The sequence below is a fragment of the Silurus aristotelis genome (assembly GCF_946808225.1).
Source record: "Silurus aristotelis genome assembly, chromosome: 18".
Classification (NCBI taxonomy): domain Eukaryota; kingdom Metazoa; phylum Chordata; class Actinopteri; order Siluriformes; family Siluridae; genus Silurus; species Silurus aristotelis.
This window is the reverse complement of record NC_139591.1, coordinates 15375589-15391742: the sequence shown is the minus strand read 5'-3', so window position 1 is coordinate 15391742 and position 16154 is coordinate 15375589. Positions and strand designations below refer to the sequence as shown.

At 40.9% G+C, this 16154-nt stretch overlaps 1 protein-coding gene across 4 annotated transcripts in view; it reads right to left on the bottom strand.

The window, feature by feature from the left end:
* The window catches only part of unc5cb (unc-5 netrin receptor Cb), a 155881-nt gene that overhangs the window by 19820 nt on the left and 119907 nt on the right, over nt 1-16154 (bottom strand). For 3 of the 4 annotated variants that reach the window (XM_083568312.1, XM_083568310.1, XM_083568313.1), the window contains 5 exons: nt 13851-14031; nt 11785-11952; nt 10627-10791; nt 5411-5470; nt 1903-2094 (listed from right to left, as the gene is read on the bottom strand). In XM_083568312.1, coding sequence (XP_083424438.1) covers nt 1903-2094; nt 5411-5470; nt 10627-10791; nt 11785-11952; nt 13851-14031 — 766 coding nt within the window. The remainder of the gene's footprint in view (nt 1-1902; nt 2095-5410; nt 5471-10626; nt 10792-11784; nt 11953-13850; nt 14032-16154) is intronic. The other variant, XM_083568311.1, reaches the window with a different exon arrangement.

Below are 16154 nucleotides of genomic sequence, written 5' to 3'. Positions count from 1 at the left end.
AGTCTGCCAGACCTCTTCCTGTCAGAGTTTCCTCCAGTTTACAAGTGCCTTTTGATGGTCTGGGAAACTGTACTTACTGATGAGAGCAATAAACTACTTTCTGCAGTACAGTACTGCCCACAGATTGCTAAAGAGGGTGTAGTAATACAGTCTGTTCCAACTCTGCTTTTATACAGTTTGCAAGTAATCAACAAAAGCTGGGACACCTGTGGCAATTGTTAGCATCGACTTAATTGTTGTTAACCCATTACTTCTTCTCTAAAAAGTCATTCATTTAAAATTTTTGATAGCTAAACTATTTTCACAGCTCAAATTCGGATAAAAACTGGAAAAATGCTCTAAAATATTTAAGCGGTAGTGTGTATATATATTTATATATATTATACATAATGGATAAGTATTCGTATTTTCCATGCAAACCTGAAAAGTAAACGTTATATAAGTCCACAGCACATTGTAATTCTCAATTCTGAATGATCAGAAGGTGTTGATTAGTTTTCTATAAGAGCAGCTTTGACAAAAACCTCAGCGGTCATTTCAATCATTTTGATTTGACTTTACACCGTTAACTTGATGGTAACTGCTCCATATAAACAGATTTACAAAATGTTTCCAAGAAGGAGACATTTTTTGGAATGAGTCTCCAGTGTCAGTGAGAGAAAATCCTAAGTACTCATTCTAATGTCTAGTCAGTGATGGTTGGATGGTGGTTGCTTTTTCCTGATAAATGAGGCTGTGGGGGGTATTGAACAGTAAAACTAATGCATTCTCCCTACACATTGCAACAAATTCTACAGACACCAAAAGTCCCCGTTTGTCTCTTCTTCACTCCTGCACTTCTATGAAGCAGGTGAAGCTCCAGTGAGGGATCTTTGGAGTGCCGAGTCCAAAGGGTGCTGTGCTCCGGGCAGCAGATGGCATCCTTATTAACGAGTTAATCCCTTCGCAGGTACACAGATGAATATGCGTGGGCTTGCTGAGTGGGAGTGGCGGCCATGCTGAGCGCTCTTCCTCCTCACAGACCTCTTCTCTCCTCGTACACACACACACATGGTTCATTCCTGAACTTGTGCCTCCCAGACAACAATTACAGCAACCTGATGGGTGCTACACCAAGTGTTAAGCGCAAGTTGGAGGTCTTGCTCACACACCACATGTCCACTCTGCACTTTTCCTCAAATTTCCCCAGACTTCTGATGGACAGCATCCTGTTCACCAGGCTGTCTCTGATACTTAATCAGCTCCACTAACTTCGCTAACTGCTATCTGTTATTTTTTTTACGTCCTCCCCTGGATGCCTCGTATTGATTTTACACATTGACGCATGCAGAAAGCACGTCAGGAGAATTCTCGCATTTAGCTCAGGCTGTCTACATTCCTCTCTGTTTACCTCGTTTCCACAGCACCTTTCTGACGGCACGGCGCAGATGATATCTAATTATCATTGAACGTGCCATGCAAGCGGAGCTAATTATGGCTTCATGATAACTTGCAGATTGCCTTTCACATCAAAGTGACAAGCATTCTAATGCTGTCTTGGCAGAAACATCACCTACATGCCTGTTCCGTCCACCCCTTTCCATTCTCTCTTTTGTGCTGTAGCGTCAGCGCGGAAAGGGAAAAACAGTCACGCCTGAATTATGAACGTGTCATCAAAGCTCCTGGGTGAGGGTTCTGACACATATCAATTCTCCATCTCCAACTGTCACTTTCCACACGCCGTCTGCATTCATCCGACGACAGGTCCCTTTTCATGTTTTGAAACATGTTTCATGTGGCATTGAGAAAATGTCAAAATGTTTTGCGAATGGACATCAATGAAAGTTTTGCAGCTTAATAGAATGTAATATGAGCTAAATTGACACACAAATGATGCCTTCTCGTCTGTCTCATCTGGCGCACCTGTGCGAGCGGTCTTGATGCTGACTGGCTGGAAGCCGCCGTTCAGAGCCGAGGAATCGATGATATCTGAGTCGAAGTCGCGATGGTTTTTGCGGTAAACGAAGAGGGCTACGATGACGGAGATGACTAAGCACATGATTACGGCAATGACAATGCCCACATAGAGTGCCACATCATCTGTGCTTGGGGCCGCTGTGGGGGAAAAGAAAAGACAAAAGACAAAAAGAAAAAGAAGATTAGTCCCAAAGGCTTTGAACTAAAAGGCTATGAAGATCAAAAACGAATCATCGCTGATTGATAGCACTTTCATTAAAACTGTGTCAAATTAGAAAGGAGATGCTGTCTGGGTGCCAATATCCTGTTCACAGCTAGCTCGGGATATTAATAAATGCAGGACTTCATTACCTTCTACTGAGTGAACGGCACTTCCTGACTGGAATTCAAAGGAACTCATTTAAGATCAGTGAATGAGGTGTTGTGTATACAGCAGGTGGAAAGAATTGAGAAATGAAAAACTAGATGGCTTCTGTCGGTCATAAATTCGGCCATATAAAAAATAAAAAAAGTCAGCTCATACATATGAGTCACACAAAGTCAGGATTTCAAGGTGCAGGCTGCAGTTTTGTAAACATGTTTCCAGGACTGTAATAATCACGGTAAGATTTGTAAGCTTGAATGACTCGCTTCTTCATTATTATCTCCTCGTTTAACTTCATGTTGTGGAGCATCCATCAGACAAGCCAGTTCCTGTTATCACTTATGTTATAGTAGTTATAAACATTCGTTCCTTCTCCCCATCTTTTTGCTTTCATTTGGAGTTTATAAGACTAAAGAACACAGCTTGTTTTGTTTCTTAGCAACCCAAACGTGCAAATTCCTCTGTCCTGAAGACTTGGCTGTGGTTTAAAACCTACAGTAACAATGCACTGGCACTGGAGATTCCTTCTACAAATATCATGGAAACATCCTCTAACCAAACAGAATTAAGGTAAAAAAGAAATCTAAATACTTCTATATAAATAGTATAGAACAAACACTCCAGCTGGATGTAACTGTTTTTTGGGGGGTTGTAAAAAAACAGCTATAGGTCACTACATTTAACCAAAGCTTATATGTATAATATCAAACCGCTGAATATGAAAAATGAATGAGCCTCATACAGAGCTGCGAGAAAGCATCTTTCTCCCAGACCCTCTCCCTCATTGTGACTGATAAAATCTAGAAATAGCCCCCTGTTTCATATTCCAAACCTCTCTCTCTTTCTCTCTATTGTTTCTTTCCAGCTGCAAAAATCTATTAGTGATTATATGGGACCACGGCCCGTAGCCACGATCCTACTGACAAGCCGTCATTAGGGCTAACGTTAGGCGTGCGTCTGCGCTGAGAAGGCACTTTTGTCCTCGCGATAATTGAGGAATGTGCTTCGCCTTTAAAGCCACCTGTCAAGTGAGGCAAATGAGTCCACTTTTAAAGGTGTTCAAATGCCACAGGGGCGGCGGGAACAGCTCTTTTTCCCCGAGTGAAGAGCAGTGCCGATGCCTACACGAGCAAGCTGGTAAGGGCTATTGATTCCTCCATCAACCTTAAATGGAACATAATCAACCCCTTGTGCGTTGCAGGAAAAGGCTGAATGGATTAATGCACCCAATTCTCTTATTTGTACTCGCACCAAACAAGGGAAGGTGGGAGTGCATAAATTAGCCGTGCACTTAAAAGGTAACTACTAGAGTCGATGTCTGTAGTTCCACATATGACCACTAGGTGGCGGTAGCAGCCATAAATGTCAATTGCTACAGTTCCGGTATTGAGAATGTTGCATATCTTCATCGTACACTTCAAAAATGTTTATTTTCCTTTAAGTCATGTTTCCTGCAAATGCTTAATGGTGTGTGGCAATGTAGCTTTAATAGGAAGTTCGGAGTGGAGGATGAATACATTTGGTTAACATTTCGAGTGAATGACAAGAGCTCTCACTCGCTTCGTCTATCAATGACCTTGTTTTTCCTTTCAAGGCTGCTCAGATTCTCCTTTAATTAAAGCTCTACAAGCAAAAAAACAGGGACCATGTTTAGTGTCTGTGTGTGTGTGTGTGTGTGTGTGTGTGTGTGTGTGTGTGTGTGTGTGTGTGTGTGTGTGTGTGTGTGTGTGTATGTGTGTGTGAGAAAGATCACATCGGTGTGTTTTTTTTTTTCCTTTTTAAATCAATGTGAAGATCAACATCTCACTGGTCCTTGCTGGCTTTAATGACTGTGACATTCCAAATTAATCCTTCCTAATGGGAGCCCTGCCCTCTAAACCTAACCGATCTGACCTCTGCCACGTTCCACTCACTGTTCGCTCTCCAGACCTTACACGGTCAAGGACTCAATCGGATACGGATCAAATAAATCGTGCAATCTTTTCACGGAGAGTCGTCTGGCTCTATCGTGGTGCGTATAAAAGTGGTTGTGAGTTTCTCCTCCTGACTTATGGTGCTGGTTTGAGCAAAGCCCTGCAGGAACTGGTCCCATCAGTTGGTCATGTGAACGTGGTAACCAGCTGGAGGTGATAAGATGGGTGGTGTGGGGTGAGTTGGGGTTTTGGGTTGCCAGATTTCAAACCTAAACAGTCTGATATTTTCTTTTGAGATTACTCAATGAAGCAAAAGTCAAGTTTGGGTTATGAGGCAGCTACTTTTGAGCTCTAGCATTTTCATCCTAAACACTTAAGTGCCTTTTATTATTAATAAACTCCAGTCATTCGGTAGCCATTACACCTCTTACTGTGTTAAATGTATTTTTTTTTACAAAGATATCCAAATAAGCAGCTCAAATCCGGCCCAACTAGAAAATAGAGCAAAAAAAGACGGAAAGCATGAGAGAGAGGAAGAGAGAGAGAAAGTAATGAAAGTGTAGAGATTATGATCTGAATGCGGCTTTGCTGCAAAACCTCCCCGTGGTTATTTAACGGATATCTCTTCAGCCCGGCTGAATCTTTCACATACACGCCTGATGATAAAAGAGGCAAAGACGGCGGGGTAAAGGGTTTGGAGGGGACTAGTGAATGTATCACTTAGATTAATACATTTTTTGAACATGAGTGATCGCCGGTAGATGCAGAAAGAAAAATAATAGAACCTGGAAATGGAAAAAAAATAACAAAAAAAAACCAAACACAAAACAATAGGGTTATTGAACGATTGGTTCTTGTGTGTATGTGTGAGGATGGTGAAAGAGCCTGCGCTCGTCTTCCTCAGCCAGCGATCACAGCAGCCGAGTGTGAAAGAGGCACGCAGTGCAGCAACCAATGCCCCCAGGCAAGACAGAGAGAGAGAGAGAGAGAGAGAGAGAGAGAGAGATAGAGAGACCATTCTACCACTCTATCAACACATTCAGTGAATAAAACAAATGCAAAAGTAAAGGTGAGATGAAGGAGAGTGGGTGAAAACATTGAGAGAAATAGAAAAATATATGAGTAAATATAGAAGGACGAGGTGAATAGGAAAAAAAAAATCAAATCAAAAACTCACATGGATATCCATAATCATCATTCTTGCCTTTTGGTTCAGAGGACTTCTGATATAGGGAACCTTAAGGGAGGAAAAAAAAAAGGGAAGGGGGGGAGGGTAAAAAAAAATAAAAATCAAATTTAACACAACTTTGATTGAACAAAGCTCAGACACGGAAACAAAGGCAAGAGTAATGGTAATGCAAAGCAGCCATCCTTCTCCATTTGGTGTCACTTTGGCCCGTTGCGCTCTCCAGACGGATGAGGGTGGGATAAGGGGGGGGGGGGGAATCGGGAGTTGTGGGGGGGTTGGAGAGAGCCAATGTCACCATCCGTCAGGCACGTTTTAGTGCTTCATTAGGACTAATGATTGTGTGCAATGGATTGTCTTGAGCTGATAAACAGTCTCTGAGTCAATGAGTCAAAGGCACTTAGGGCCCAACATCTGCCAAGGAGGCCCAGAGAAATCGCTCCTCTCTTTTTTTTCCCCCTCTTACTTTTTCTCTCTCACTGTGTGGAGGTGGACACCATTAGCACATGGACCTCTCACTAATGTAGCATGCTGGAAAGGGTGCTAAATCAAATCGCCGCTGACGAGAAGAGGCAAGCGATGGGGCAAGCTCAATATCTACATAAAGTCAGAGAGAGCGCTCAGGGATCCATATATATTCTTTAGGTTAGACACAGTGCAAAATAATGTGACCAGAGGAACTGGGGAAAGAAGAAAAAATGGAAAAGTGGAAAAATGCTCAGCTGGTTGTGCACATGCAGTCAACAGAGAAAGGCAGGTAGATATATCGACAGACGGAGTAATCAATGCCTTGACAGATGGTGAATTTACTGCCATGTAATCAAACGTGAAAGAGCAAAAGACTAGGTAAACCTTTAAGAGAGAGAGAGAGAGAGAGACAGAGAGAGAGAGAGAGAGAGAGAGAGAGAGAGAGAGAGAGAGAGAGAGAGAGAGAGAGAGAGAGAGAGAGAGAGAGAGAGAAAGCAGGAAGAATGTGTTAAAGAAAGAGCTGGAAAACAATTATGTTGTAGATGTTGGCAATGGGATGGATGATATGACCTATGGCCAGAACATATGTCTTATACACTGTGTGGAGCCGGACTCCAGTAAGGGATCATCAGCTCTTTTTTTGGGGGGGTGGGGGGCTAAAGCAGCTGTATACACATCATCTGTTTCTCAAACATGACATCATGCAGGAGACAAGGAAGTAAAAAGCGTCTCACAAGAGATTAGGAGGAATTTACAGTGGTCACGTCTTTCTAAACTGAAATCAATTCCACTCTAATTCTACTACAAATTAAACAAAACAAAACAAAACAAAACAAGCATCGAGTCTACTGGTTGAATAAACACCATTCTCCCGAATGATAATTCCCTCATTTGGTGTTTGGAAGATGGTTGTCAAGAGAGCTGTCAGTGACGTCACTCGGAGTAAAAACATGCATCTTTAGCTTAGTAAAGTAGCTCATGCAGTTCATGTATATCAGCAGCATTCCACATTTAGTCCCAATTTGCTCCTATAACTCCCTCCAGTCTTCTGGGAGGATGTTCCACTAGATTTTGGAGTGTGTTTGTGGAGATTTATGCTCATACTAACACCCTTGTGTCTGAAAAGTCAGGCACTGATGTAGGTGAGGTGAGGAGGCATAAAACAATTCAATAGGGTTAAGGTCAGAGCTCTATAGCAGGAGATCTTCCACCCCAACTTTTGCAAAGCATCTTCATGGAGTTTGCTTTGTGCACTGCGGCATTGTCATACTGGAACATGTTTGGGCCTGCTAGTTCAAGTGAGGGGAAAATTTCATGCTACAGCTTCCAAAGACACCCTACACAATTGTGTGCCTTCAGCTTTGCAATAACGGTTTGGGGAAGAACCACTTGTGGCCGAGAAATTCCCAATACTTTTTTCCTTTATAAAGTGTTTCCCACTTATAATGTTATGAAGTGACAGTGCTGTTGCAGTCTTGATTCTGATCTCAGAAGGTGTTGATTTACAGCACCTCAGACAATAGTTCTCATTCTAGTACATCACCGTTTATAAAGTAGCAACTGAACATAGAAATGCTGCACAACATAGTGTTTTCTGGAGATGTATATACGTTAGATGTGCGACAGATGTTGTCTCCAGTGTCGGAGTTTTGTTACAGCAATCTATCAGTATAGAGAACAAATAGAGGATAATGAATGTAGTTGTTACAATTGTGACAACAGGAAGTAATTTTTGTACTGTATATGTGCTATAACAGAAACAGCTAGGTAGCAGTAACTCAATTTTTTTTTCCATCGGCAGCCCCCACCATCCCGTTATTGATTCTTTTCCAATAACAGCACTCCTCCCAAGTGTTTTACCACCTTATTGGTAATGGCAATAGTTTGCCTAGAATATAATATTCCAATACAACCCAGCTCAACTTACATGGAAAACAAAAAGCGATATAGACTGAGAAAGAGGAGGATTTTCTGGACTCTACGTTACTGCTGCAGCTGTACTGCTTGAGAAAAAAGCTTGTATTTGCCCTTGTGTTCGTGTCTGCCTTGCCCTTTCTGCCAGATCGATATGTCAAGAAAATGTCATTTGTCTGTGGGTTGAGTAATCAAAGCCCTCAACAGGAACATCATAACAAACAGAGACTGCTGAAGAAGCACAACAAAAAGATCAGCCTGAACGGGAAATCTAAAGCAGATAGTCTATATTCCAGTCTATTTAAGTCTACGTATCGGAATAACAGGACCGTGCACGCTATTTCGCAAACACACAATTCGAAAAACGCAACCATTCAGGAGCAAATCTCTAGCCCATAATTTGTGGGGCTCACAAAGCGGTGCCTTCTTGGAAGGGATAATGTAAAATTCTATATAAGTGATTTGTAGGAATGGCGAAGGCTTCTTTTGAGGGTGAGATCAGGGTCCGTCTGGAGCAGCGTGAGTTCACATATCACACAGAATACCCTATTCGCAATGATATCTGCAATAATGCGAGCTTTTAGAGAATGTGGATTTCTCCTAAATGCACAGTGAAACGGTCATTAGCATGGACATAAGTGGTTTCACCCTTTTAACTCGGGAAGAGAGAGGGGGAAAAAAAAAAATCAATCAGGGGAAGTGAGCCTAAATCTATATCGTTATGGGTTTTATATTCTCTACAAACTGGTCATCAATCTGACACAGAACTAATGCTTTCGCAAAAAAAAAAATAAAAGCAGGAACTGTGAGAGCAGAGCAAAGGATCACACACCCTATAAATCTTGCGTCGTGAAACCCGAGGCAGCTTATTTATTTATTTATTTATTTATTTTTTGGATGATTATGGCATTATTGATCCGCCAAGATTCTCCTAATCAATAGGGCCATTAATATTGTCTCATTTACATGTAAAGGCTTTTCGAATTAAACTGACATCATTAATTGGATTTCATCATGTCATTAGTGTAATTCGGGGTGTACTTTTAATCAATCGGCTTTTGAGCGGCGTAATAATGAAAGCGCGCGCGTGTACAAACGTGCAAAACTTGCATAAATAATGTGAAAGTAAAAGTGCTTTCAAAGTCATCGCTGTCTCGTATATTAAATAAACTTTCAGACCGACAGACCGAGTGCATACGGCTGAGGAAATGTGACTATATGGGATCAGTGTCATGATAAATTACACCGCAATGTGATGTTCAGACAGTCGAATCTATTTAGTAATAAACCAGGACATTTTCCTGCATGAAGCCCAGATTCCCTGGGATGGAAATATATTTATTATTATTATTATATTATTATTCCCACACCATGCAGTGCACTGGGCAGCAAGGGCCTGATGGCGTACTTACTGTTTCTGTTACAATTTTGTTACTGGCCATGGTAGAGTACTTCATCCATTTTTCCATAACTGAGCACAGAGGCTATAAGAAGATCAGTAACACCCTAAAACTCAGTTATGGACAGGTCATACAAAGGTTTTCCAAGACGGGTTCCACTCTGAACAGGCCTCCCAAGGGTCCATCGAATAAGTTTAGTCTTCGTGCTGTGCGTCAGGTGCAGAAGCTGCTTCAAAAACAGAAGCATAATAGCTGCAGCATTGCTTTAGAGGTTGCAGAAGTGGAAGGTTCACTTGTCAGTGCTCAGACCGTACGTCGCACACTGCAACACGTTGGGTTGCATGGCCATCAGGCAATCATCCCAGAAGGAAGCCTCCTCTGAAGTAGGCTCACAAGAAAGACCACAAACAGTTTGCTGAAGACAACCTGTCCAAGAGCATGAATTACTGGAATCATGTCCTGCGGTCTGATGAGACTAAGATAAACTTGTTTGGCTCAGATGCTGTCCAGCATGTGTGGTGACACCCTGGTGAGAATATATATATATATATATATGTGTATATATATATTTATTTATCTATCGCTATCGTCATCGTAAGATATACAAATTGTAAGTCCAACCATCGTAACAGGGGAACCATCTGAATAGATATATAAATATATAATAATAATAACAATAATAAAACTCTATTCATTGCACTTTAAAAATCTGTTGTTTTTTTTGCAAAGAGCAAAATACTATAAATACATATTTATTACAGAGCACTAAAAGCGAATAATTCTTTCCCCCTATAAGACTGGCAGTGTGTAGCAGAAGTAAAAAGAAAAAAAGAAAAACTTGTCATCTTGTCAACACTTATAATTGGCTCCGCTGAACCCAAAAAGGAAATACATATAAAATGGAAAAAAATAAATAAAAAATCAAGCGTGTGACTTTTGGCGTGACTCCATGGCCCCCCGTCTCCTTTTCGTCTCGTTTGCTGAATTCTTTTAGACTCCGGATCATAGTAATCACAGATGCTTCGCGAATCTAAAACTTCTCTCTAAGTACAGTATAATCACTTAGCGTTATTTTAAATATAGCTCCTGAATGGTGGGTCTGTGATGGGGGTAATTGCTTTCTGCAGTGCAGCGTAGGCTGAGGCGTGATTTAACACTCCTGTGTTCTATATTTAGTCTCCATGCTTGGTTTGACTAAACAAAAGTTTGTGTTATTTTTGTTTGCTGGATTCGGATCATTATCTAGCCCACATCCATTATCTATAGATCTGCTTTATTGTTAATTGTAGCAGAAAAAAAAAAACAAGAAAAAAGAAAATTGATATAGAGAGAAATTAAATATATGCAAGGTTTTATAGACTTTCAGGAAGATTATACACTCGAGCTGAGGATGAAGAAGCGCGAGGAAGTTTGTTGGTTACTCACTCTGCATGCACAGGCCGTCGGTACAATTCTTGGATTGAAGCACCATGCCCTCGCAGTCCTTGCCACCATTTTTCGGAGCTGGTGCGCTGCACTCTCTCCTCCTCCAGTGGGTGCACTCTGTCCCACATGTTGACCATTTACTCCATTCTGTCCACAAACCGTCCACTGGAAATACAGCGAGAGAATGAATACGGATGAAGGAGATCTTCCTAAAGGGAATCTGCTAGAAAGCCTGCCATGGTTTTCACAAGAGTCCTACACGCAATCTTTTCCCCCAAACAAGCAAATTGAATAACTCTGGGGCTCAAATTTGGACATTTAGCTCCATAAAGTCCATGGTGTGTATCAGTATACCAATTAAACCCAAATCAAATCTGATTTTCTTTAAAGAATGGAGTCATTTGAAGTGTTAAGAGTTGGAAATCACTATACACAAGAGATACAATCAGTATCAATGAACACATTCAGAATGAGGTTATAATGTGTGATTCTCACTATTCTTTTCACATGATATTTGATCGCGGTTGAGACTAGACGCCTGCAGCGAGACAAAAAAATTCACATTCAAGAAGTGAACTAGATATAATTTTTTGTCAAAGTTTGTGGACACCTGGGCTGGGATGTAGTCGGCGTTCCAATTCATCCCAAAAGTGTTCAATAGGGTTGAGGTCAGAACTCAATAGCACATCTTTCACTCTAACCCATGTAAAGTATAAATTTATGGAGTTTGCTTTGTGCACTGGGGCATTGTTATGCTGGATTCCAGGTTTGGGTGTCCGAGTTCAAGTGAAGGGTATTTAATTCTAGTGCATCCAAAGCCAATTGTGTGCCCTTGAAAGTCTGGGAAAGTGCCCTAGAATGGCTGGGGAAGTTAAGTGTGTCAAAACGTTTTTGAATATAGTGTATATACATATATTTCATAAATAAAAATGAAAAAAAGGTAATTTTATTGTAAAACTGGGAAATTCTAGAAAATGGCCAATAACTGCATTCATAAGGCAGGAATACCTGTGAGTGAATATCTATGATGTGCAGTTTTGAATAATTGCTCTATCAATCTGATTGCAGATTATTTCAGGATTTCCACTATGGCTTTGCTGAACACCAATCCCCAATGAAGAAAATTGCATAGATTAGTGGGAATTACTGGTACAGTACCTGGACATAATGGGTTGCAGGCCAGTTTCTGAATGGCTTGGCCTTCACATATGGCTCCCCCGTTGAGAGGCGCCGGGTTGGTGCAGCTCCGAGTCCTTTTCTGGAAGCCTTTTCCACAACGACTGTTACACACCGACCACTCGGTCCATGTTGACCAGCCTCCGTTCACTACAACAGCAACAAGAGCCAAAAGTTTATTTGGATAAACTTGAAATTCTATCAAAGGAGCTACCATTTGCTGCTCATTATGCATTTTTTTTTTCTTTGTTAAAACAGAGACAGACAAAACAGAATGTTTTCTGTTGCAGTGGCTGTTTATGAACGATACTGCGATGGCTCCTGAGACAATGGCAAAATCCATCTTACTCATCACAGCATGAGAATGCAGCTCGGAAACACACTACGGCTCCGGACTTTTAATGACTGCTTTTTTTCTTCACAATGTGCGAAGTAATGTTCGTTTCAGTAAACTAGAATGAGCGACTTGAAAAATCTAAAGCAGAGTTTTGTTGTTTTTTTGCTAAATCCTGAGTTTCTCTCTTTTTCTTTTTTGTCTTTTCTTCAGAAGCTTTTTCTAGTGGCTTTGCTAGAACTTCTGTAAGTCTGATCTTTCCCTCCTGCTGTTCATGGTCTAATCAGAAGATGAGTCTTTCTACTCCTTATCTTGCTCTGGTCTCTCTGGAACGCCACAGACACGCTTTATGACATGGGCACCGCAGGAAGATGGATTGCAATGCATTCTTTGGAGGATAAGCCGACTTCAAAGCCCCTCCATGTTGCCCTTGTGTTCTATATTTTGGGCTACCAAGAAAGGCCTGAATATTCTGGCCCTTTCTGCAAATGCTTCTTTCGGATTTGTCTGATCCGCACATGATGAAACCTTCCGTGTCTTTAGTTCTCTGCATAATAACAAAGAAAGGTATATTGGCAATGGAGAGGAAAGAACTTAAAATAATGGAGCTGGAATAATCCCCAGGCTTTCAGTGCCACGCTAGTGATTTAAAGCTCTGTTGCGGATTCATTCAGAAAGTCAGAAGTAAGAGACTAAGGAGTAACTTGACCCCGATGACATCTGTGGCTGCTGAGAGTAACAGTGCACCATAAGCAGGGGGGAGAAGGGATTTTTTTTTTGCAGACAGATTTCTGAACCTCCTTTCGAATCCAAGCATCGCCACTGTTAAGCCCCTGAGCAAGTACCGTTACTCTTGACTGCACAAGTTGCTTTGGATAAAATCATCAACCAAATGAGCAAAAGTTAAATCTTTGCTCTGTTCTTCATTTTGGAACATTTGCAACTCCTCTGTAATTTTGCTTCTGCCATTTCCAAAGCGCAAGCCTTCCCCATTCCTCTTATTCCAGCACAGGAGGTCATTCATTCTTCAAGCTAGACCCAAGAGCAATTCCGTCGAGTCTCCAGCTGAGGAAAAGAGTGTGATTTATTACGGTTAGGGAGAGTGAAAACTACCGGTTGCAGGATTCTGGAATTTGATGTGAAGAAAAAGCAACTATGATAGCAGCAGGTGGGAAGCTAAGACTTACTGAAGATCTATTTTTTTCCCCCAAGCAAAAAAAAAAAGAGAGAGAGAGAGAGAAAGAGAGAGAGAGAGAGAGAGAGAGAGATACACACAGAGAGGGAGTCTTTCTGTCTTTTTACAGCTTCAGCTCTGCCTTCCTAACACATCATCCCATCAGTGGAAAGGTGGCAGGGTCGTGTTCAGTGAAGAACTTTCCTCATGTTTTCCTTGTCCTTTAAGACTGTGAGGAATTGCCTGAGAACCTTGGCAGGGGGTAGTTCCAGCTTGTCAGCACATCTAACACTTCATAAGAAAAAAAACACCTCTTCCTTCTCTGGGGAGCGGCAAGGCGAGATCAGACTCAAGAAAAGACATGATGAGATAAGACAAAAGGTGCTTAGTACCAAAAATAGCCTTCATAGGCTTAGTTTTTACATGATCAGGCTGCTGTTAGTGATATCTATGAATCAAAGGCTATATATCTTTATCTATAATATCTTTTGAATGCATATGAAATGTTTCAGGGTTTTTTATTGGCTATCTAATCATTACCGTAGACTATAACAGTGGCTGTGGTGCTCCTCCTCTTGGCCACGATGTTCTTGGCGACACAGGTGTAGTTAGCGGTATCGGACAGACGAGCCTGTTTGATGATCAGGTTGTGGTCGATAGTGATGTAAAAGTTACGATCGTCTGCAGGGTCAATGACCTCTTCGTTTTTCAGCCACTCGACCTGTAGATATAGGAAGGGAGAAACGGGGCTCAGTCAGCACCAGGGGCTGCTAACGCACAAGAGAGACGTTCTCATGCGGACATTTTCATATGGACATTTTTACATCGATCCAATTTGCCTCCATAAATCAAAGTGAAGCATTTAAAGGCGCATTTGCACATAGCCCCCCGGCTTACATTTCAATAAAGTCTAATAACCGCCTCGGTGTTTATGCCAGCAAAGCCTGAACTTCTATAAAACGTCAATACCTATCATGTTCTCTTTTTTTATTCGCCCCTGAACAAAAGAAATGGTCGGGAGTCAAGGAAAAACAGTGCTACTCTTGGTGATGACAGCCTCTTCGACCTTTCCTTATGACTTCCTACTTCCCGGTGATGCCAATATTAGACCTGAGGTCATATCCGGAGAGTGTGTAACTGTTTGGAGGTTTTATTTGACCATAAATCAAGCCGATTTTTGCTGCTCAGGCCTCTAGAGGCAACATTACAGATTGTAGCCAGTCAATACAGCGCTAGACCTGAGATGGGTGAAATCTATGGCGAGTTGCTCCATGCGTCTCGGGAGGCTGCTCGGTCAGACTGCATGCATACTCAGTTCGACAACTGAGCAGAGAAGGCAGCGAACATGCCCAAACTGCTGACTATTACGGGTCATCGCTAGGGATAAATATTACTTTCAAACGCAGGGGGTGGTTAGGACTGTAAAAGCTTTCAGAGTACACCGAAACTAACCATTTCCACATTCGTTTTTTTAGTACTCCTACAAGAAAATGAGACAGAAGGAGAAGAACCAAGAGTCATATAGCTGTAAAGTCAGACATTTTCTGGGGACTATAAAGAAGAAAGCTGTAACATGACTGTTTAAGAACAACACTCTGCCATCTTCACTGCAAACGATGTAAAATGCCGATTCTTTAGTTACAAATACAGCATTATAAAGAGTATAAAGCATACGGAACATGTTGATGCGCAGTGAAAGATTGCGGGCTCCTCCCGCTCTCCATGGACATAACATTTTATAGAGATCCTTTTGAAAAAACTGTAATTCACAGTGAATCAAGCTCTTTTCCAGCCCTGAATTTAGCTACAGCCTCCAGTCCTTTAGAGACGAGGCAAAGTTTGGGTGGATGTGGAAGGTTTATTGTTGTTGTTTTTGCTGCAGTGAGGCTTTACTCCTTCTTTTAATGTTGTGTGTTTTGTGTCCAAATGCAAGTGCAATCGATTTATTGTATGTTTGCAAGTTTACATGTAAGCAGCCTGATTTAGATATATGATCCAAACGTTGAGATTTTTCTTTTTAGAAATTGATTCGTCCATACATTGCAAAAAAAAAAAAAAAAAAAAAAAAACTCTTGTTTTGTAGATAAGATATTCAAAGTCTTGAGATATTAAAATATTAATTTGATATTGAGGAACTCTATTCTGAAATTGTCCCACAATTTGTAAATGCAGTTTTCTGCAGATTGATGAACCAATGCCTATTGTTATTTCTGAGAATCTTTATACTTTTTTTTTATACTCAATTATGTTACTTTAAATTCCTTCTTTTTTCCTTAAAATGGTCAATTTTAAACATTTCATGTTTTTGTTTGATTGTGAATTAAAATATGAGATACATCGCAAAGCTCATTGCAAAATCATTCTCTTTTTATTTACCTTTTACAGAGTCCCAACTTAGATTTTTATATTATATATATATATATATATATATATATATATATATATATATATATATATATATATATATATATATATATATATATATATAATATGGATTATTCTGCACATTCCAAGAAACTGTTTATCTACAATTGTTATTACTGAGACGCTCGATGGCTTTAAAAGCGAGTATGAGGCGATTTAGTCGTACAGTTTCATTTCCGTAAGATAAAATCGAGCCGGACAAGCGATAGTGCACGCACCACTGCATTAGAAATAGTATTTATCGCTATGAACGTGGAAAAAGTAATGTAAGATTAAAAGTGTGATATAAAAGTGAGAAGTGCGTGGCCGGCTGCAGTGACTCTAATGCTTGGTGAATTTCCACTACTTCAGGTGGAAAGTGCTGGCGGAGAAGCAGCGGCCCCTCGGCATGAGCAACAGCTGAGCAGACAGATTCATTGC